Below are 20,689 nucleotides of genomic sequence, written 5' to 3' on the forward strand. Positions count from 1 at the left end.
TAAAACCGGCAAGAGTCAATGCGATTTTGCTTTATTATTGGTTTTATTATTACTATCTATTGCCCCATAAAACCTCTCCAGCTTGCTGTCATACAACATAGAAACCAGTTTTATTGCGGTCATTCAAATGCCCAGTTTTAACCTGTCAAACTTGTAAACAAATATATGCAGGCAATGATATACATACAGGTGAGACAAAAGCGGCTGAGTTGGTTTAGTGTGATGAAGAATTCTGTCGCAGTCTCCGTAAGATGTGTGTAAAATGCTTTAGAGCATCTTGCAGCGCATTTGTAAACATTGATGACGTAGAACTCCACAAGTTCTAATAAAGTAACACAGCAAACTTAGTACTTTTCGGTAGTTTTTTTTTCAAATTTTATCGCCAGTTTGTCTTGTTTTGGTTGAAAATAATTTCCTATGTCGTTAAATTATGCGTCCTTAACAATAAGGTAGGGGCAAGACACTATTGATATATTTCGAAATATATTCAATATTCAATTAAACTAAGTATGTATCGTTACATTTTTCGTGCACCTTTCTATTTATATCGAAGTTTGTTGATTCCTCATTATCGTCGGTGTGATGTGAGATTTTTCATAAAAATAAAGTTGTCTAGGTCCCAGGGATTTACCATATTTTTCTCTAATAATACAGGCATCCAACCTTTGCCGCACCTTACAACATATATATCATTGAACTAGGCTTATTGCGGCTACGATTAATGCCAACTAATTACCAACCGCGCCATATTGATATTTTTGAAACTTTTTATAACCTTGAAACGAAAATCGAATCGTCGTCTGACTAACAAATAAATTGAATATCCAAAGTTGATTTTGATCTATCTCTGTATTGAAGAACACGGCTAGATTTTTTTCCTGAAAAACTGAGCTGAAACAATCCAATTCATTTTTTTTAACAATGAGATCATTTTTGTAAGCCTGTACTATTTTGATGGCGCATAAATTTTAAGCGCCTATGATGTCAAAATGCACGACAAAATTTCATGCGCATATGCTTGAGAGCTACAAAACCTACCAAAAACCCCTCCTTATTCCTTATCCTTCTACAATATCACCATCAAAAATAATCGATTGTACGATGATAACCAACACAGGTGAAACATTTCTCCCGCGACGAGAGATTTCCTTATTGAAAAAAGTGGCGTGATATTCTGGTGTGTGTGCAGGAACGGCACCACAAATCAACTTATTACGGTTGCTGTCAAGCAATGAAAAGTTGATTTGGACTTATTGTGGCAAGTAGCAGAGCGCAATAATGCAACCAAACTTATTGCGCTCTTAAAGAGGTAATGCCAGCTGCTTATAGTATGCGGTACTCTTTCCATGTAGTCTTAAAGTAGTTTTATTGCCATTCTTATAATTGATTCAATAAGCTTGGCAAGGGTGGGCCACCTGGCTGTAAAGCAAACTTATAGCGGTTATCAGGAGGTTCTGATAGTATTTTTAGTTTTAACAGCAATTTTGCGAAATTGGTCATGAAAACCGCTAAAAGAATGCAATACGACTTGAATTGTTACTTGGGAACACGTTTGGTCATGTTCTTAGAGACAGAGAAATCAATGAGTCGAAGGTCGTTGTTGTTAGTGAGCCGGTGTGCGCTGAACTTCCCAAACACCGGTCGAAATTCCTCCTCCTAACCAACCTGAACGTTAAGATCTCCGAAGACAATTTTGACGTCATGTTTTAGGCAACTAACGTTGAAGACACGGCCTTCAATTCTCAACTTGCACATTCTGTTGTCGATTGGTCACCATTCAATCACGCGCATTTTGCCCATCACAATAAAAGCTGTGCCCAGCTCGTGTATGTAGCCGCTGCTCTGGTAGATTGTGTAACCTTTTCATGTACCTATACTACCTTCCAGCATACCTCCTGCAGCGCTACAATGTCGAGCATGCGGACCCTTGATTAATCGGAACGAATGCGGGTTTATCCCAAAAAATAAGGGAGTTCCATGATTCCAATCATAAGACCGTCTTCGGGTCATTTACATTGTCAGTACATGAACTGATGATTTTCACGGCTGGTTTGTAAGGCCTGCAATAACCCTCTGTTTCGTCGGAGGACCATCGTGACAGCACTGTTTAGAGTCCCATGCTTTTCTAACCATATGACTCGCGAAGGCGTGAGATAGGAACTTGTGAGGGTCACTTTTATATTTTTTTTTATAAGACAGAATTATTATCAACAACGTTGTCGAAGATGTCACCTGATCAAACAAACCGTTCTGGCTTCAACAGTGTTTGTAATCCAAAATACCACTTTTACTTTAATCTTTTTCGAAAATTAGTCGTCATTCAAAATAAAAAATACTGATAACACACTACTGTGGTGGTGTATAGGTATTTTTTGGAAAGATAAAATTATTATCAACAACTTTGTCGAAGAACACATTAATCAAACAAACTGTTCTGGTCCTAAAAATACTTGTAATCTCCATTACTACTTTCACATACCTACCTTTTTTTAAAAATGAGTCATGATTTAAAAAAAAACTAATAGCACAAAATAAAATCTTAAACCCATACTAACATCCGTGCAAAGTCAATTCAAAAATGACATTCAAACACTTATTAAAATTGCGACCCTTTTTCTGAATTTGCACAGAATCAATATTTATTGATTAATACAACGGATAAAAAGTCGCATTCGAGTCATGGTACCATGTATACTTCCGAAATAGATTATAACATCGAAAATAAGGAAACACAAACATCAAAATAAAATTTTCAATTTTCTTTCGCAGATTCTTTCCCGATCCCGAGCTATCTCGTCGTATGATCAACTTCGCAGAGAAGCTCTCCAGTATCAACGTGTACTTCCCGGAGTCGGGCTATGGCAGCCGAACACGAACTATTATCCTAATAGATCACAACAATCGCATGGAATTTATCGAGGAAACAATGTCCTCCACAAACCCGGATGGGGAATGGGAACGAACACACATCGAACGACAGTTTTGATAACGACTTTCGGAACAATGATCAGAATGATCTGTTAAGATTTTCAAGTTAACTGTTTTTTTTTTAATATATTTACATTACACAGTTTGCGTGATACTCCTCTATACCTCTATCGCACTTTTCCGGGTGTGTGCGCTCAATTTAAGAGAAATAAATTGAATAAACTTACGTGACGAAAAGTGCTTTATTTTCGCTTTGTTCCTGCCTTTAATAATCGATTTTTAGCCCCAGCCGCTGCCCCTTTGCGGGCTCCTTTTAGAGCTCCCTTCACAATACTCTTGAACTGGCCTGCATTTTTGGCTCGCTTCCTATAATATTACGAGACACGATAGAAAATTAATGGAAAACAAACAAGAACAGGAAATTGTTACCTTCTGTTAAGTGAATTTCGGCTGAGGGGGACGTACGCGTAGGGTTCGTGCTTGCCCTTCTTCAGCATGTCGCCTTGTGCCTTCTTGGACTTGTACTCGGCACCGGTCGTACCGTACGTCTTGGTACTTTTACTCGATTTACCTGTTTTGCCACTCTGGCCGGATTTCACCGAAGCCGCCACCGGTCGGTGAATACCCTTTCCACCAGCCACATACCGATTAGTGCCACCGCTCATGCCCGACCGTACACTCATCGCTTCCATTGCCTTTCGCTTGCGCGATGATGGTCCATCGGCTTCCTCAGTCGTGCCGCCGTCCTCTCCGCTGTCACTGTCCTCCTGGTCGTACACTCGCTTCTTTGCTTTATCACTGTAGCCGACATTCTCGTCGGGATCCTCGTCCGAGTCGGAATAGTCCTCGATATCTTCGATGATCAATCGGCCATCGGGTGCCGTGGCGAATCCTCGATTGGTTTCTCGTTTCTTATGGACTTTCGAACTGCTTGGCTCCGATTGATCCATCGGTTGGGATGCTAAATAATTCAAGATATAACAGTATTGCAAAATTGATTCAGAACGGAAATTACTTACTGGTTATTTTGCTGATAGCATCTAAATCAGCCAAATCAACAATATTTTCCGGAGATTCCTTAATGTAGGTAGCCAGCTTCTTCCTAGCCTTTCGCTCGTCTTCTAATCCGGAGTCTGAGTCGGAATCCGAATCCGCCAAAATGTCGTCGATTCTGTGAAATTAAAAAAAAAAATCAGGTTATCTTTTAGGTTACTTAGTATGACCAAACGTACGTCAAGCTCTTTTTCTCTAGTGGACCCGCCAAATCATCCTCATCGTCTTCATCGTCATCCCCTGCGCTTCCTCCACGCTGTTGTTTTTTCTGTTCCTCTAGCTTGTTCCGCTTAGCTCGAGCCAACTCCTTGCGAATCTTCTTCAATCGCTTATGTGTGACTTCGTCGTTGCCGGGTACCAGCTTGACGATTTCCTCCGCTCCGAAGCGTTTGCAGAGCCGCTTCAGAGTGTAGCCAACCAGCAGCCGACAGTGTCGTTTCGTGTCCGGAACCATCGATGAAAGTGATTTCATCTATAATTATTTTTCTTTAACTAACTTCAAAATTAACAACTGAATTTGTTACTTACGATTATCGGCAAATAGTTGGTCACCATCGGAATAGGTAGAATTTTGATGTAGAGAAGAAGGAAGTTCAAAGCGGCATCCACCTCGGTTCGGTTGTGGCAAATCAGAATGGTCAGAACCTGCTCCAGCATAAACTTTAGCGAATCCACTGTCAGAGAGCCGGTAAAGGTTTGCAGCACATTTTTCAGCACCCAGATCGTGTTGGTTATCAGAGTTGTATCCCCGGCGAGACCGGCTATGATGATGTTCTCGAACTCGGTCATTTTACCCTCGTTCTAAAATGAAAACTTTTTATCAATATCTCAATACTCATCGTGACAGGCCAAAGCTCCATTTGAAAAAAGTTCATGAGATTAATTTACATGTAATTCAGCGTCCAAAACCATCTGGGAGACTAGAATAAGTGATACCTACATTGTACATGTTCCCAATCATCTCAATTATATCATTGGCCAGGCTTTCTTGCTTAACGGCTTCCACGCTGTAGACTGCCACTGCTTCCGACACCGTTCGAATGATGATTTTACTGCCTATCTTCAACTCCGGATTCTTTTCGATGAGCAACTTAAGGCAACTACAAATGTAAGAGGTTAATATGAAATCATTTAAAAATGACTGCAGGTATTGCAAAATAACTTACGCCAATCTTGGAGCTTGAATGCCATCGAACGTCGAGTGCAGCGTACCAAGCAGCAGCTTCTCCAGATTGCCCCGCTTGGATTCGACAAACTCCACACAGCCGACGTTTGGTGAGGCCAAAATTTCGCGCAACAACTTGAACGCTTTCTTCATCTGTCGACGGACGTTCGCGTTCGTTTTGGCAACCGTGTCCTGTGTTTTGTCCCGGCGCAGGATAACCGTTATGTAGCGCTGATAGATGTCATCCAACTTATCGGCCGTCTGATACAGTGACAGCTGTTCCACCACATCGAACAGCATGTCGTAGATGAAGGTTCCCGGAGCTTTGGCGGTTAGTTGATCCAGCGCCACCGAATGCATTTCATCTAGAACTTGCTTGGGAGTGATAGTCAAGTACGCTTTGATAGCTTCGAACGCCGCCTGGCGGATTTCGTTCTCATAACTGCCCTTCGGTTTGGTTGTGTAAATATTAAACAGCCGGGGTAGAAAATTTTTCGCATATTTGCCCACTTCCGCCTTGTCCGTGTCCGATTCCAACCCGGAGATCAGCTCCTTCAACCCATCCAATATTGGAGATCGCATGTCAGGATTTTCGTTCAGCACGGTTCCAAGTGTTTTAGCGATAAGCCGGAAATTTTGAACATCCTTCGGACGGCGACAAAAACCTGGGAAGAGACCCCACAGTTGGCAGCAGAGCAGCTCGAAGATGTGCGCTTGTTGTTTATTATCGGATTGTTTAAACTTATTCCAAAGCACATAACATTGGTAGGCTAATTTGAGAATAACGCTATTAAATATTTCCAACCGAGACTGATTGAGGCCCTCGCGAAGCAACGGCAGCAGCCATGTTTTATCCAAATCAATTTTACCCGCTTCATCTGCCAAAGGAATACATTCTAAAACCAGCCCAGTGTCCATTGAACCGATCGCTTGCAAAACTGCATGTTCAATCTGAATTCGACTGGAAGACTTAGGATCATATCTATTGGCTAATGATTTCAGTGCGGGTGCAAGTTTTTCACCAAAATGACGCCCTGTGATGTCGAAAGCGATGGCTAAAATAATTAACACCTGATTAGAAGCATGTCCAAACGGGGCCGAACTGAGAACGTCGGTTATAGATTTCAGGATTCGCTCTATCGGGACGCGATGTTTTTCCACCTCATCTTCCTCGCAGCAGGCTTGAACGCATTCGTAAAGAATATCCTTCAGCGAGTTGGACGCAGCTGAAACCACTTCCATTTTATCCGACGACCAAAAATCACGAGTGCAAACATCCACAAATCTTGGCAATGCGCTACTGCACATAGTCAAACTATATTTTGCCAAAAACAGATGGCCTTCCTTTAGTACCGTTAACCAAGCGATGATCTGCTTGGAATCCGATCTATCCGGTCTGTAATCATACAGCGCGGCTATCAATTTTCCTGCCAGCACTGGAGGTAAATTTTCGGTTTTAGAAGAAAACAGCGAATGGAACGTTTGAAAGCAGTTCGTTCGGATCAGAACATTTGTGGCCGTCATAATCGATAGTAAGCTTTCAGCTACCAGTTTTATATCATCCTTAGCAAATCCAGGTAAAGCGTTGTGCAGCAGACCCAATGTGTGCAGAACAATCGTTTGATGATTTCCCACATTTTCAGGTTTGAATTGTCCCACGCAAAATTTAGCCACGCGGCCACTTATAGGGTGCCACTTAACTAGCGGTTTTGGTGTATCTTGCATTCGCTCTTCTTCCATTTCATCCGCTTCATCTTTGGGCTCGACTTTTGGAGGAAGCATAAAGCAGCTCCCATGAATAATGGCCACCACAGCGTGCTGTGCTGCCTTCCGTATTTTGGGCTTGGTGTGGATTACAAAAGCTAGGATAGCATCGAAAAATTTCAAAGTCGATGAATGTTTCCACTGAGAGTACTCTTGAGCTCGCAGAACAACCGACAAGCAACCAACAATGGACCGGACAATACTTTGATTCTCGGAGTCAGCATAACGTTCAAGCAAGCTTAGTAAAATTTGTCCACATTCAGAAAACTTTTTTCGAAGCACTGCTTCTGGAACGGATTTAATACCCATTGCAAGTAGCGAGACGGCAGCAACAGTATCCTTTTCCTCTTTGGTTGCCTCAATTGTTTCCATCAGGGCCAGAAAGTATTCCGTACTACTTTGAGTGCCCCCATTCTCTTTAATGACCTGAAAAAGTTTTAAATTTCAAACCTCAATAATTTTACTGCACAGAGAATGCTCACCTCAGTCAAGGCAGCCAAAATCGCCAGCATATCCTTCTGCAGCTGTGAATCAGCACGAAAATTATTAAGTAGCTTCTTAAAACTCATGTTACTGCAGGCGCTCCAATTCGAGGCGAACGTTTGGAACGTCTTGAACGTCCCAAGTTGCGATTCAGTCATGCCATCCCCCTCGAAGCCATCGTTCATACTAAACGACTTCATACTGGCCGCCAGGTCGTTTATCGTAGGACCTCCCTCTCGCTGGCCACTGTACGACTGCACGGCATCGTGCTTCAGCACCGCTTCTAAGGTTAGCTGACTGGCTGCTGAAGGATCTTGTTGTCCACTACTAGTCGGAGCAAGACTGAGGTTCGCTTGAAAAAAGCGACTCTTCGCTTTGGCACGATGCTTGTTCGTTTCAGGATTCGAGTTTGAAGCCTGTCCTCGGGCCCACCGTTTTCCACCAACCTTTTTCTTCAGTTTGGAACGAAATTTACCCATGTTTGATACTTATTTTTATAAAATTTTCAAAATTTTTTACTGCTAAAACAGAAAAATGAACACACCGCATAGGAAACAACAACAAACGTGCTCGCTAAAGATCGGAATCGAAACCGGAGTGAAACACAAACTGGTAGCTGTCAAATAATGCGTAACGTTCGTAACGCTCAGTATCCACACTGAAATAAAGACTAATGTCGTTTTCGTTTTCGCGGTGTACTACACTCAAATAACACTCAAATAACACTTTTGACACCGAAAATGTTTTATTTGATTTTTCGGACTACCCTTTTTCTGTCTCTCCCTACACTTTTTCTGTCACTGATGACACCCGAAAAAAGCATAGTGTGCTGTAGGAAGTTACCAACACATTCACACGTATGGGTCAAAACTGGTTTGTTTTGGTTTTCGTTCCACGTGGTAAAGTGTCAGGTAAATTTTCTCTCAGCACATTTGCGAGATGGACATATGAAATGGAAACGAGACAAAATGACGAATGCGATTATGACCAAAACAAAACGAATTGACAGCTATCCCATTATTACGCATACCATTGCAATGACACTGAAAATGTTCTATTTGAAGCTGCAAAGTACAGTCGCCGTTCGATAACTGCAAGTCTTTTAACTGCAACGCTTTTTAACTGCAAGCCAGATAACTGCAACAACTTTGCAGTTATCGGACCGCAATCCGTCAAATCTGAAGTCAAAGTCATATTTGACATTGAAGTGACAAATCTCGCGGGGGGATTCTAAATGCATTCGAAAATAAAAAATTGTTGAATCTCTAGAAACATTTCAAAAGGACTTTTCATTTTTCTCGATTTTTTTCTATTCCGTTTACTTGTTGTCTCTTCATTCTAGATGGGAGATTATAGATCTCCACTATTAATCAATGAAGCCAAATCACCATGTTATGTGGTTCACTTTCCGTAATTATTATAAGAGAAAAAAAAATTCCTTGTGCATTGTTTGGCTAGCTTTCACGTCACGGATCCTGCTGACATTGATGTTGCTTTTACTTGCTTTACGTCAGCGGTTCCGAGTCTTCTGTCAAAATTTCATTCATGAATTGAGTTCAGAAACGTCTCGTAAAATGGTCTTCTGTAGTGATGAGCTTTATCTTCGCCTACATATTGGTTATGTAAAGTAGTTACTAAAACGCAATAAATTATGATGCGGAAATATGACTATCAAATTGATTAATCAAAAAGCTTACCTATTTTAGTTTTCTGCTATTTTTTGCTACTATGTACTTCATTAAAAAAATACATTTTGACATCATTGAAAACAAAAATGGTAGTGACGGACCCCCCTCTAAATTTTGCACGGAAAAAGTGTAGTACACCGCGAAAACGAAAACGACATAACTAACAATAAAAGTAAAGACTTCTGAGCAGCATACACACCAAAATTTCTCTTCATGGTGCTGAAAGAATATTGATTCACGAAACTACAGCAAAACTATTTGCTGAACACAAAGCAGTAAATGAATGTTTGCTGGAAATCAGCATTGATATGTCAAAAACTTTCACGTTAAGCTCTCGTTAGTGAATCGCGCCAAATCGCTGTGAAGCCGATATGAGATCATAGCTAAGTTTCTGACAGCTGAAATGGAGCCATAGCTAAGTTACTGTTGGGTTAGATGAACTTAAAAGTTGATATGATAAACATACATCTCTAATTCAACAGTAATTTGGCTATGATCCGGCGGATGGGTAAAAATTAGTGCCTAAGCGTAATGTCGTTTTCGTTTTCGCGGTGTAGCTGCACTCAACGACACTTTTGACACCGAAAATGTTTTATTTGACTTTTCGGGCTACCCTTTTTCTGTCTCTCCCTACACTTTTTCTATCCCTGACGACACCCGAAAAAAGCAGAGTGTACTGTAGGAAGTTACCAACACATTCACACGTATGTGTCAAAACTGGTTTGTTTTGGTTTTCGTTCCACGTGGTAAAGTGTCAGGTAAATTTTTTCTTAGCACATTTGCGAGATGGACATATGAAATGGAAACGAGACAAAATGACGAATGCGATAATGACCAAAACAAAACGAATTGACAGCTATCCCATTATTACGCATACCAATCATACCAATGCAATGACAATGAAAATGTTTTATTTGAAGCTGCAAAGTATAGCACGGAAAAAGTGTAGCTACACCGAGAAAACGAAAACGATATAACTGGTTAACCAGCAAATTAATTTACGTTTTTCTGAATGTACAGTAACATGTCATTGCTAACCATGGAAGCTGTATTTGTTTCACTGAACATGCAGCAAACGATGTATCACTTTTATGCAATTGAGCATTGCTGAATGATCAGCAAATTTTATTTTGCTGAATGGATTGCTGGAAATACACACCAAAAATCAGAAAATTTTGCTGGTTTGCAGCAATAAAAATTTGGTGTGTAGGGTATAGTGCTTTCGGCAAAGTTATAGATAATAATTTTGTCCATCAAAAAATATATATACTGTAATTTTTTTCTTTCGAAAAACCTGTTCACGTAGAATGGAAGGACTTCTTGGATGTTTCATTGCAACCAGATGTTAAGCCCTATTTAGAGTTCCAAGCGAAGTGAAAATTTCATACAAAATGTTCATTTTTTCACGCTAGTGAAAAATGCAACCTGCAAAAATTTCTCTTCGCTTGGAACTGTAAACAAATTCGACCCAGCGAAATCGAAGGTTGTGGATCTCATCTTTTTCACTTGGGTTTATTTTTTTCACGCATGCAAACGCTAGTGAAAAAAGCAGTAGCAAGCGAACTTGCGTGCGTTTCTATTTTGTCAGTTACAGTCAATTTTCATTTCGCTCGGAGTGTAAACTCGTGAATTTCGCTTCACTTACAGTTTACAGTTCAAACTGCAGGCTGGTGAAATACCTGCGTGTTCTACAAACAGGGTTTTACGCAAGCGAAAATTTACTTTTCTTCACTTGTCAAATTTTTCACTTCGCTTGGAACTGTAAACTATGCTTTAGTTGGAATTATTAAATCATTATTTACAGCTTTGAACACATCAACAGCTATACATTTAATTTAAAATGTAGTTATGAAGATTTAAAATCGGGGTTTCCGAAAACTACCGAACAACTTGTGGAACCACCAACCGAGAAGTCGGTAATTTCCATAGCTTTTTCGGTGATAGCAGCCTGTAAAATTTGCCGAAAGAAACTGTAAAAATGTGCAAGAAAGAAGAAAAATATCGAACGCACCTGTAAAAAATACCGGTGGCAGAATAAGTAGGTTGTGAATGCGCCTGCCGGTACCGTCTAAAATCAAGCCAAATTAACTAGATTGCTACGAAAAATGTTAAAGACTCGTACATCCTGTTCAACTGCGGAACGCCGGAGTTGTACAGGAATACGGGCAGCAGCTGTAGACAGCGTTATCCACGAAAGAGCAGCTTGGCATAGCTACTCTTTAAGATAGCTGGAGTAGTGTCCGATCCGCCATAGGTAGCACTGCTGTAGCGCTACTTGGTATAAGGGCTCCGAATCATAGAAATGACTGGTTTGACGGCGAATGAAAACAGTTAAGCCTGTAGTACACTCTTTGACCGAGCGTCAAATATTTGTCACTTTTTGACAGATAAAAATTTGGTCAAAGATAATTATTTGTCACTCTCCAATTTTAACATGGGGCAAACACGGGCAAACAACAACCATGATGTCAAATAAATTTGACCATTATGTCAGAAGGTCAAATATTTGACCATTAGACAAAGAGTGTACTACAGGCTTTAGTCGAGGAGAAGAACGCAGCACAGGCAAGAATGCTGCAACGCCGTACGAGAGCGTACGTGGAACGATACCGACAAGCACGAAACAGCCAAAACTCAGGCCTCCGAAGCAGTGTTGCCACTTTTTCATCTGTACTAGGAGCTGCGAAAATATTTTTCATCTGTACTATTTCCGGGAAATATCTGTACCACTGGCCCAAAGTTTTTATTTTCTTTATTTTTGAAAAAACAGCTACAACGTAAATTGTTTTTCTCTAAACAACTGTCACTGCGTTGACTCAGTTAATATCAATTGCAAACTGCTAGCTCGAATGTCAATAAAACATTTGCACACTTAAGAATGGGGCTCGGTAATGCATATTACCGAGCCATTGCGGTTGAATCTCCTGAAAATTTAGCCAAAAAACAATGAAACCCATAATTCAGCAACACTACCGATATTTCGGATATTTTGTGCCAACATTTCAGTTTGGTTAAATCGAGGTTTACGAAAAAATGTAACAGCTGCCGTTTTTAACTGAGCCATTCTCGGCAGCAAATTACTGAGATTTGGCAGTAAGTTCTAAGTGCGTGGATTGCAAGATCGCATTCATTGTATCGTTGCAGAGTCGGTCAAAAAGTTTTGTCTATTCTTTTGTAACCATTTAAAAAATCTGTACTTTTTCTCGAAATCTGTAATCTGTACGGTACAGAATCTGTACCGAAAAAACCGAGAAAATCTGTACATTTCCAGATAAAGCTGTACAGTTGGCAACAGTGCTCCGAAGGAAGAAGCGCCAGCAAGAGGACCGAAATCGTGTAGCGAAGGATGAGCTGTACCAAGTTCTACGAGAAGCTGAACAGCTTCCGTAAAGGCTACGTGCCGCAAGCCGATATGTGCAGGAGCTTAGGCGGCAACCTTCTTACGGATGAGTGTGAGGTGATCGAGAGGTAAAAGCAGCACCCCGATGAGCATCTGAACGGCGATGGCAACGTATGGCAACTGATCTTGATGCACGAGCAGAAGACAATACATTTCCAGCCCCCGATTTCCTGATGGTGGAGGAGGAGATTGGCCGGCTGGAAAACAATGAAGCTTCCAAAGTGAACCAGCTTCCCAGTGAGCTGTTGTAATACAATGGAGAAACACTGGCTAGAGCCGGGCACTGGGTCATTGTCAAGATTCGGGAGGAAGAACGTGTACCGGGGGAGTGGATGGAAGATATTGTGTATCCTATCTACAAAAAGGGTGACAAGCTGGATCACATTTTCAAGCTTAATTCCACGCGAAATTATTTCTGATTCTTAAGCAAGTTTGCAATAGCAGCATACTGTTTGTGCCGTGTCAAATAAATGTTGTGTGAACAAAAAAAGCAGCATGCTGTAGTATTGTTGCTGGAAAAAATCAATGGTGAGCCATTCGTCAGACACTCAATCGGTTTGGGGTGAATAACTTTTTCTACAAGCATCGTAGCGCCTTACGGTCTCCAAAAGAATTTTTCCCAGGAAAATTTCCTATAAATTTCATGTATCGATATATTTTTAGGAGCCAACTGGACATCTCTTGAGAATGAATTTTGAAAAAGTGGATTTTACCATATAAAATTGTATGGAAACTTTAATAATCGGGCGCAAAAATATAGTTCCACCGATCGATCTGAAAAATTGTACAGTTGTTATAGAACCCATAAGGAACACGCATGCATGGGAGCTAACATTTATTTTTTGATCAGATTGATGATCAGATATTCGCGGTTCGATAGGTTATGCAGAAATGCCGCGAATACAAAGTGCCCACCAAGCTTGTTAATACGATAGATTATCGTCGATAATCGTCATCGCCGATACCGATAACGTCTGCTATCGTTATCGACGATGACGATTGCGTCTTCAAACATTAACGTTATCGACGATAACGATATTTACCTGACGTTATCAGCTCACTAACGGCTATCAGAACAAGTGCACTAGTGGCTATATTTCGGTTGCTAAAGTTGGCTTGATAACCAATAACCGCACCGAGCGTTGCTATTTACTCTTGGAAAATAACAAGTCAAGGAAGGAAAAATTCTCGAGTAGCAACGAATTCATAAGTTTGGCAATGCAATAGCAACGAACCGATCCGTTGCTATTGGACCAAATGTAGCTTTGTTTGTGTTGCTATCCAAGACAGCAGCCAAAGTGAAAAAAACCTGCGAATTCGTTTATCAGACGTTATTGATTCGATACCGTCCAGTAGCTATCGTCCATGGCCATGACGTTAATGTTTGGAGACGTTAGCGTTATCGTCGAGTATCGTTATCAGCGTTTACGATAAGTTATCGATTAACAACCTCTTGCCCACACACCACTTATTCACCGATTTCAAATCGGCTCGCGACACAATCGATTGAGACCAGCTATGGTCAATTATGAACGACTACGTATTTCCGGACAAACCAACGCGGTTGGTCAAAGCGATGATGGATCGAGTAATGTGTGTATTTCAAGTATCGGGGGTACTCCTCGAGTCCCTTCGAAACCTGAAGGGTTTAAGGCAAGGTGACGATCTCTCGTGACTAATGTTTAACATTGCCCTGGAAGGTGTCATTGGAAGAGCGGGGATTAACATGAGTGGCTCGATATTCCGAAAATCGGTTCAGCTGTTTGGCTTTGTCGAAGATATCGTCGTTGTAGCTCGGACAAGGCCGAAGCCAACCGGATTGAAATGGTCATCAAAGCATTGAAGACGAAGAACATGAAAGGAAGGGCTTCACGAGCCGACAACGATACCAGCAGAGAAATTCAACGGTGCAATATGGCAGGAAATCATGCATACTTTGGTTTCTGGAGGACGCTCCGATCGAGTAGAATTCGTCGCCGCACCAAGTTAACCATCTACAAGACACTGATCAGACCGGTAGTCCTCTACGGGCATGAGTCATTGATCTTCGAGCGGAAAATGTTGCGTACTATCTTCGGTGGACTGCAGATGGAGAACGGAACGTGGAGAAGGTGAATGAACCACGAACTGCAGGAGCTGCTTGGGGAGCCATCTATCGTCCACACCGCTAAAATTGGCAGGTTGCAGTGGGCTGGGCATGTCGTAAGGATATCGAACGACAGCCCGATAAATGTGGTTCTTGAAACGAATCCGTCAGGGACGAGACAGAGAGGTGCACAGCGGGAAAGGTAGAAGACGGCCTACAGACCATAGGCAGACTGCAGAGCTAGCGACCTGCAGCCATGGACCGAGTGGAGTGGAAACGACTATTAGCTACAGCAAAGGCCACCCCAGGTATAATTACACTTTGCCAATTTATTGTTGTAAAAAACAGCGAAAAAAGCGAAAAAAATAACCTCTAGCGATTATGAACGCCTATAAAGCAAGCCTAAGATGCGCTGATATCGTCGTCAGCATGCGACACACTCTTTTTGCTTTCCTCTTTACGATATATTTCGTGTACACCACAACACGTGGTTCTCAATGTGCACAATTCGGTATAAAAAGTTATTCGTCTCTGTTACACAGAGCAATCAGATCTTGTTATATTCTTATTCATTTGACTCATGAATATGATTTTTTGTCAGAAAAAGAAAGAAAATGACATTGTATGTCTCCTATCTCGCTCAACTCAACCGCTGCCGAAGTAGTCCCTTCCCCATGATATTCTCCTGTTGCTATCCTTTCTTCCCCTAACGATCGGCGTATGGAGAGACAAACGCAACGAGCGAATCGCTTCTAGGAGCTGATGTAGTCTAGTCATGTATTTGTTTTCTCCCAGAAACCTATGCATCATATCATCATTTCATTATGGGTTGAGAGAATTCAAGTTTAGTCGCGGTCTGTACACTTCATGAAGTGCACATGTGGAGAATAAACAACGATTGCATCATATTCATTTCGTTTCCATCACTGGTAAAAAATATTACCGAACGACCTTTTCTTGATTAAGTGTGTACGACTATTCGTATGTGCCAAACGGGCGGTTGCATACAAGGTCAAACATAAAAAAGGCTATGTATCGTTACTCTCGTTACATTTTTTTCTGGAGAAAATAATCCGAAAAAAATTGCAAAACAAACAACTGTCAAACAGGTTTTTTTTTTGCAATGCGTCGTTCGGTCCGTTGCTTACCGCCAGTTGGTCAAACATCTTTTTTTTGCGTGAGAAACTCTTAACAAAAAGTACTGAAATATGTCTGATGCCGAAATGAAAAGCGATAATGATGGAAACGTAAGTGGCCCATCGTTTACGATGCATTTATTTTTCATTTTAACCTAGTCTATGTATACGTTTAGGATGATTCCATGGACTCTTCCGGTTCTGGCGACGCAGATGAAATTCCATCGAAAGCCGCCACCGTTGGTTCTTCCTCGTCTGATAGTGACGACACGGAGGACGATGATGACGAAGCGAACCAGATCAAGCAGTATCTGGAACTGCTGGGAAAAATTCAAGAGGACAAGTACAATTACGATAACTATGTAAAACTACTGGATAATGCTCAGTAAGTACCTATATACTTTTTCTTGATATCAATGCTTTTTTACTAAATCCTCACATCCACAGTCGAATGACCGACCTAGATAAAATCCGACAAAGTGCAGAGATTTTCGCCTCAGTATATCCCCTATCACCGGAGATTTGGTTGCGTTGGTTGAGCTGCGAACAGACCATAGCGTCCAGCCCCGAGCAGTTGCGGGAAGTGGATAAATTGTACCGGCGGGCGTTGGGAGACTATTTCTCCGTCGAAGTTGCGGAACAGTATGCGCAGCTGGCGCTACTAGCGGACCTTGAACTTTCTGAATCCATCTGGGATACGTTAATTCCAACGTACGGGTTACATACCACCAAGGGTCGTGCCATTTGGAGCGCTTATCGCGAGGATTATCTGACGAAAACTGAAGAGTGGGTCTTCAAGGTAACTATAAAATAAAAGTTATTTGCTGATTTGTTTTCATTCTAGATCTACGGAGCGTTTGAACAGATTGGCGCGAATATTCGAGCAGGAGCTGAAAATTCCTTTGAAAAATATGGAGGATTCATACATTGAGTACAAACTGCTTTGCGAGAAGCATAAAGATGTGCTGGAGGACTTGAACCCGGAGAAATTCGAGCGGCGATACAAACAGGCCAAAGATTTACTTCAGAGGATGTTACCGTTTGAGGATAAGTTATTGGCGCTAGAGCCTCACTGTCACCAGGAACGCGCGGAACTCTATCGGCAGTATATACGTGAGTGTCGTTCCCAGCTGGGAGATGATGAACTGCAAGTTCTCTACGAGCGATCGGCAACGGATTGCTGTTTGGATCCGTCTGTGTGGTGTGATTATTTGAGATATTTAGATAAATATCCTCCGGACCTTGAGGAAAGTTCTGCCTCCCCAGTATTCAGCCAGAGCGCGTTTGATTTGGTTAATCGGGCGTTAAGAAACTGTCCGTGGAGCGCCGAGCTGTACGTTGAAAAGATGCGAATTGTTGAGCGGGAAAAGCGTCCCAAAGAAGATATCCTTAAGATAATGGAGGAGGTCGCGACGGTGGAGTTTCAGGCTCCGGAACCGGCTGTTAAGGTATGGCTGGAGTACTTAACCTACCTGCGCAGGCATGCCAATTATGAAGAGGAAAAAGAGAGAGATATTTTGCGATCTAATTTCGAATTGGCCTGGAATCAGTTGGGTAGGACTTGGGGAGAACTGGCAGATCCGGAGTGTAAGATTTTACAGTTCTGGGGACGGCTGGAATATGGTCAGCTTGGAAACCCTCTGAAAGGTCGCGATCTTTGGCAGAATGTAATGGAAAGTTCGGATAATTCTACGCGAGCAGGACTCTGGATTGAATATGCTGAGTTGGAAGCAAAACGGGGTATGGAACCGGTTAGGAAACTATACCGGAAAGCCATCGGTTCGGTTGGTCTCAATGATCCAGAGACACTAGCAGCTGCCTGGATGAGATTTGAACGTTGCTATGGATCATTAGAACAGCTGGCTTCTTGTCAGGAGATTTGCACTGCCACGGTACAAGCGTATTATAAATCACTTAATATGCAGCGAACACCGAAGGGCCGTCGTTCAGATCCGAAAAAAGAACAAGAACCGAAGGAAGGTTCGTCAAAAACCAAACCGAATCTGAAACGTCCTTTAAATGACCAGAGCTCAGATGCTGATTTCAAAAAGCCTAACATTCCGATAGGTCCAGAGCCACCTAAAAAATCTGAATCTAGTTTGGAGGAAAACACGAAAAGAATTCGTTTAGAGGAACCACCAGCCAAGGAAATTGACACTTCCAGCGATAGCCGTCGTCTGTTTTTCAGCAATCTCAGTTTCGATGCCACCGAAGATCAGATTCGTGCCAATTTTCCGGAGCTACACTTTAAATCTATTGAATTGGTTCAAGGTTCCAGTGGTAAAAGTCGTGGTTTTGGGTATGTTGAGTTCGAAAGTGAACAGGACGTACAACGTGCGCTCAGCTTCGACCGTCGCCCACTGGATGGTCGCCCTGTGTTCATATCCTCCCTGGCTCGAGACAAGACAAACCGGCAGCACAAGTTTAAATATTCCGAGCGTTTCGAGCCCAACAAGCTTTTCATCAAGGGGCTCCCCTTCGAAGCTGGCAACGAAGAGGTGCGAAAATTGTTCGAACCGTATGGCAAACTGCGGGACGTTCGCGTTGTGTACTATCGCAGCGGCAAGTCTAAGGGACTGGCCTACGTAGAGTATGAAAGCGAAGCAGCCGCAAAAAATGCCGTCCTCAAGATGGACCAGTACGAGATGAGTGGATTCACGCTTTCGGTTGCGCTCTCCGCTCCACCACCGAGGGGAAATCCGACCGGAAGTGGTGTACAGGAAACCGCTCCATCTACCGGGAGTAGCTTGGGTGGAGGAAAGCGACATGCTGTCAAGGGGTAACATAAAGCTCATTTGTTCAATTGATTTACTCTTAACATTATCGTTTCATTTTCTAGTGATGTGAAACAAAAGTTATCTAGTATGATTCCGACATCACTTTTGAGAAAAACTGCAGCGCAGACCGTTTCTCAACCAGGAAACAGCTCCAATGGAAACAAACCGAAATCAAATGAGGATTTCCGGAAGCTTTTGCTGAAATAGTTCCTGAACATAACCATTTTTGTTTCATGTTTTTTCTCTTTTTCTTTTTTCACAATGTTCCTGTCTTCGAGCCATAACGGAGTTTCTTTCCTTTTTTTCATCTCTACAAAAACGATAATTACCGTTAAGTAAATGTTTTCCGTGTTTCATACCATTATATTTTTCTAAGAACAGTAATTACTTGAGAAGTAACGAAAATAAAAAAATATGAATTGCCACAAGAGTGTTACTTAATTTTGATGCTCCTCTTAACGTAAGCCTTAATACCGCTGGTCTCGCCAGCATACCGAGTGGTTTCGGTTCGTACCGGCCGAATGGTTCCCTTTCGTCGCACCAATGCCTTCTGGAACTTACGGCGATTCTTGACCCGTATGTTGCGCTCATCCTTCTTCTTGTGTGGTGTAAGACCTTTGTTTTTAGCCATCTGGTAGGTGATTTTCCGTTTGGTATCTCCAGTTTGCTCGGTCTCTTCTTCTGCCTCCTGTTCGTCCTCTTCGGAAGTACTCTCCAGACGAACTTTTTTCGCAGCTTGTGGATGCTCATCTTCATTTTCCTCCGATTCGGAACCGTCTGATTCCTGTCCGAATCCGTTTTCTTCCAACGATTTCAGCATAGACAGCTTCTTTTTGGGCTGCTCCGCCTTTTGTTGATCTTCAACAGCATCTTCGATTGTTAACTCTTCGCCCGAAGCTATGTGCTGCAGGATGGTTTCCACTTGCGATTTAACTGTGTTATCATATTTTTGCTCCAGTTCTAGCAATAGCTGTTTCATTTGAACCATTCGTTTAACTACCGGGTGATTTTGAATCTTTGCTTTTTTAGCTTTGAGCAGTAGGTAGAAGCTGATGTTACTGCAATAGTTCAAACTCAAATCGTATCTAGTTTTTAAAAGCCTCACAAATGGATGATCAGTGATATTCCGTTCCGATAGGTAGGCTAAAACCGGTTCAAGCACTTCATGACACTCCTGTAAATTCTTTTCAAAATCATCCACCAGTCCATCAAACTCCGGAGCTTCCTTTCTGAAAAGTTCTCTTTTCTGGCGATCGCTCAAGTCGGACAAGTCGGTTTTTAATTTTATTTCTATACTTTCCTTCTTTTTCTTTTTTGACGTCTTGCCCGAGGGGGTTTCCGGCTCTTGTTCCGTGACAAACACATCAAGAGAGAAATCTGCTTCGTTTAGCTCTTTTGCTAATCGCTGTTGAATTTCTCTCGCCTCAATCTCCTCCAGGCGGGCTCTTTCTTCTTCCTGCGCGGTTAAACTATCGTAATCCTGATCTACATAATCGGTACCGTAGAAACTTCTGGCCTTCGATCCCCACGCTTTCCGATCCGGTAAATCATCGTCTTCCTCTTTATCTTCGATATCGCTATCATGTTCAAATTTTTGAATTTCATCAAAATCATCATCCTCATCTTCCTCTTCATCTACCTGTTCATCATCGTCATCTTCCTCGTCGTCAAAACCCAGAACTTCCTCTTCTTCATCGGTGTTTTGAGCCCGCTTCTTGTCGCGTATTTTTTTCAGCAGCTTTTTTTCTCGCTCATCATACTCGCCTTCTGATTCCGAAGGATCATAGTGATCTCCTACATCGTAGATACTTATTTTGTCTGGCATTTTATCAATTAATAGTTTAGAGCTTTCTAAACGAAATTAAAAGAAACAAACTGCAACAGTCTACACAACACAAGACACACGTGCTTCTGTTTATAAACAATACGAATACATATCACTTTTCGTGGATTTATCGGCAGCGTTACGCAGTGTCAAAAGTCAAAATCGGTATCGTTACGGTCCTACACTGTAAGGCTGTGCGATATTTCGAATAATAAGGCAATCCACACGCTTCACTGCTTGTACGTTTGTTATTGTTGCTGTTTTTCAAGCGGCAAAACTCAAATACGACCATAACCGAGATCTTTTAATGTCGGCAATAATAGCAAAAGTGATTTTTTATTGTTGTATTTAAGATTGGCACTGGTTTGTTTTTCAAGGCCCAAA

At 41.9% G+C, this 20,689-nt stretch overlaps 4 protein-coding genes across 9 annotated transcripts in view; 2 read left to right on the forward strand and 2 right to left on the reverse strand.

Annotated features, from left to right (window-relative positions):
• Positions 1-3,154, forward strand: part of LOC129727260 (transport and Golgi organization protein 2) — a 129,549-nt gene extending 126,395 nt beyond the window's left edge. For all 6 annotated transcript variants that reach the window (XM_055684900.1, XM_055684901.1, XM_055684902.1 and 3 more), the window contains exon 3: positions 2,770-3,154. In XM_055684900.1, coding sequence (XP_055540875.1) covers positions 2,770-2,986 — 217 coding nt within the window. In that variant the 3' untranslated portion in view covers positions 2,987-3,154. The remainder of the gene's footprint in view (positions 1-2,769) is intronic.
• Positions 3,021-7,976, reverse strand: LOC129727258 (RRP12-like protein). The gene is made up of 8 exons (XM_055684896.1): positions 7,393-7,976; positions 5,148-7,336; positions 4,922-5,081; positions 4,510-4,782; positions 4,161-4,453; positions 3,948-4,099; positions 3,358-3,889; positions 3,021-3,294 (listed from the first exon to the last, which is right to left on the reverse strand). The coding sequence occupies exons 1-8, from the start codon at positions 7,870-7,872 to the stop codon at positions 3,171-3,173; spliced, it is 4,203 nt and encodes a 1,400-aa protein (XP_055540871.1). The 5' UTR covers positions 7,873-7,976; the 3' UTR covers positions 3,021-3,170.
• A 7,703-nt stretch (positions 7,977-15,679) lies between these two features.
• Positions 15,680-18,908, forward strand: LOC129731274 (squamous cell carcinoma antigen recognized by T-cells 3). The gene is made up of 5 exons (XM_055691135.1): positions 15,680-15,814; positions 15,880-16,088; positions 16,151-16,489; positions 16,548-18,482; positions 18,543-18,908. The coding sequence occupies exons 1-5, from the start codon at positions 15,776-15,778 to the stop codon at positions 18,685-18,687; spliced, it is 2,667 nt and encodes an 888-aa protein (XP_055547110.1). The 5' UTR covers positions 15,680-15,775; the 3' UTR covers positions 18,688-18,908.
• On the reverse strand, positions 18,806-20,417 carry LOC129731275 (something about silencing protein 10). The gene has a single exon (XM_055691136.1). The coding sequence runs from the start codon at positions 20,303-20,305 to the stop codon at positions 18,914-18,916; it is 1,392 nt and encodes a 463-aa protein (XP_055547111.1). The 5' UTR covers positions 20,306-20,417; the 3' UTR covers positions 18,806-18,913.
• Positions 20,418-20,689: the final 272 nt, after the last annotated feature.

This window comes from Wyeomyia smithii, chromosome 3 (genome assembly GCF_029784165.1).
Source record: "Wyeomyia smithii strain HCP4-BCI-WySm-NY-G18 chromosome 3, ASM2978416v1, whole genome shotgun sequence".
Lineage (NCBI taxonomy): Eukaryota > Metazoa > Arthropoda > Insecta > Diptera > Culicidae > Wyeomyia > Wyeomyia smithii.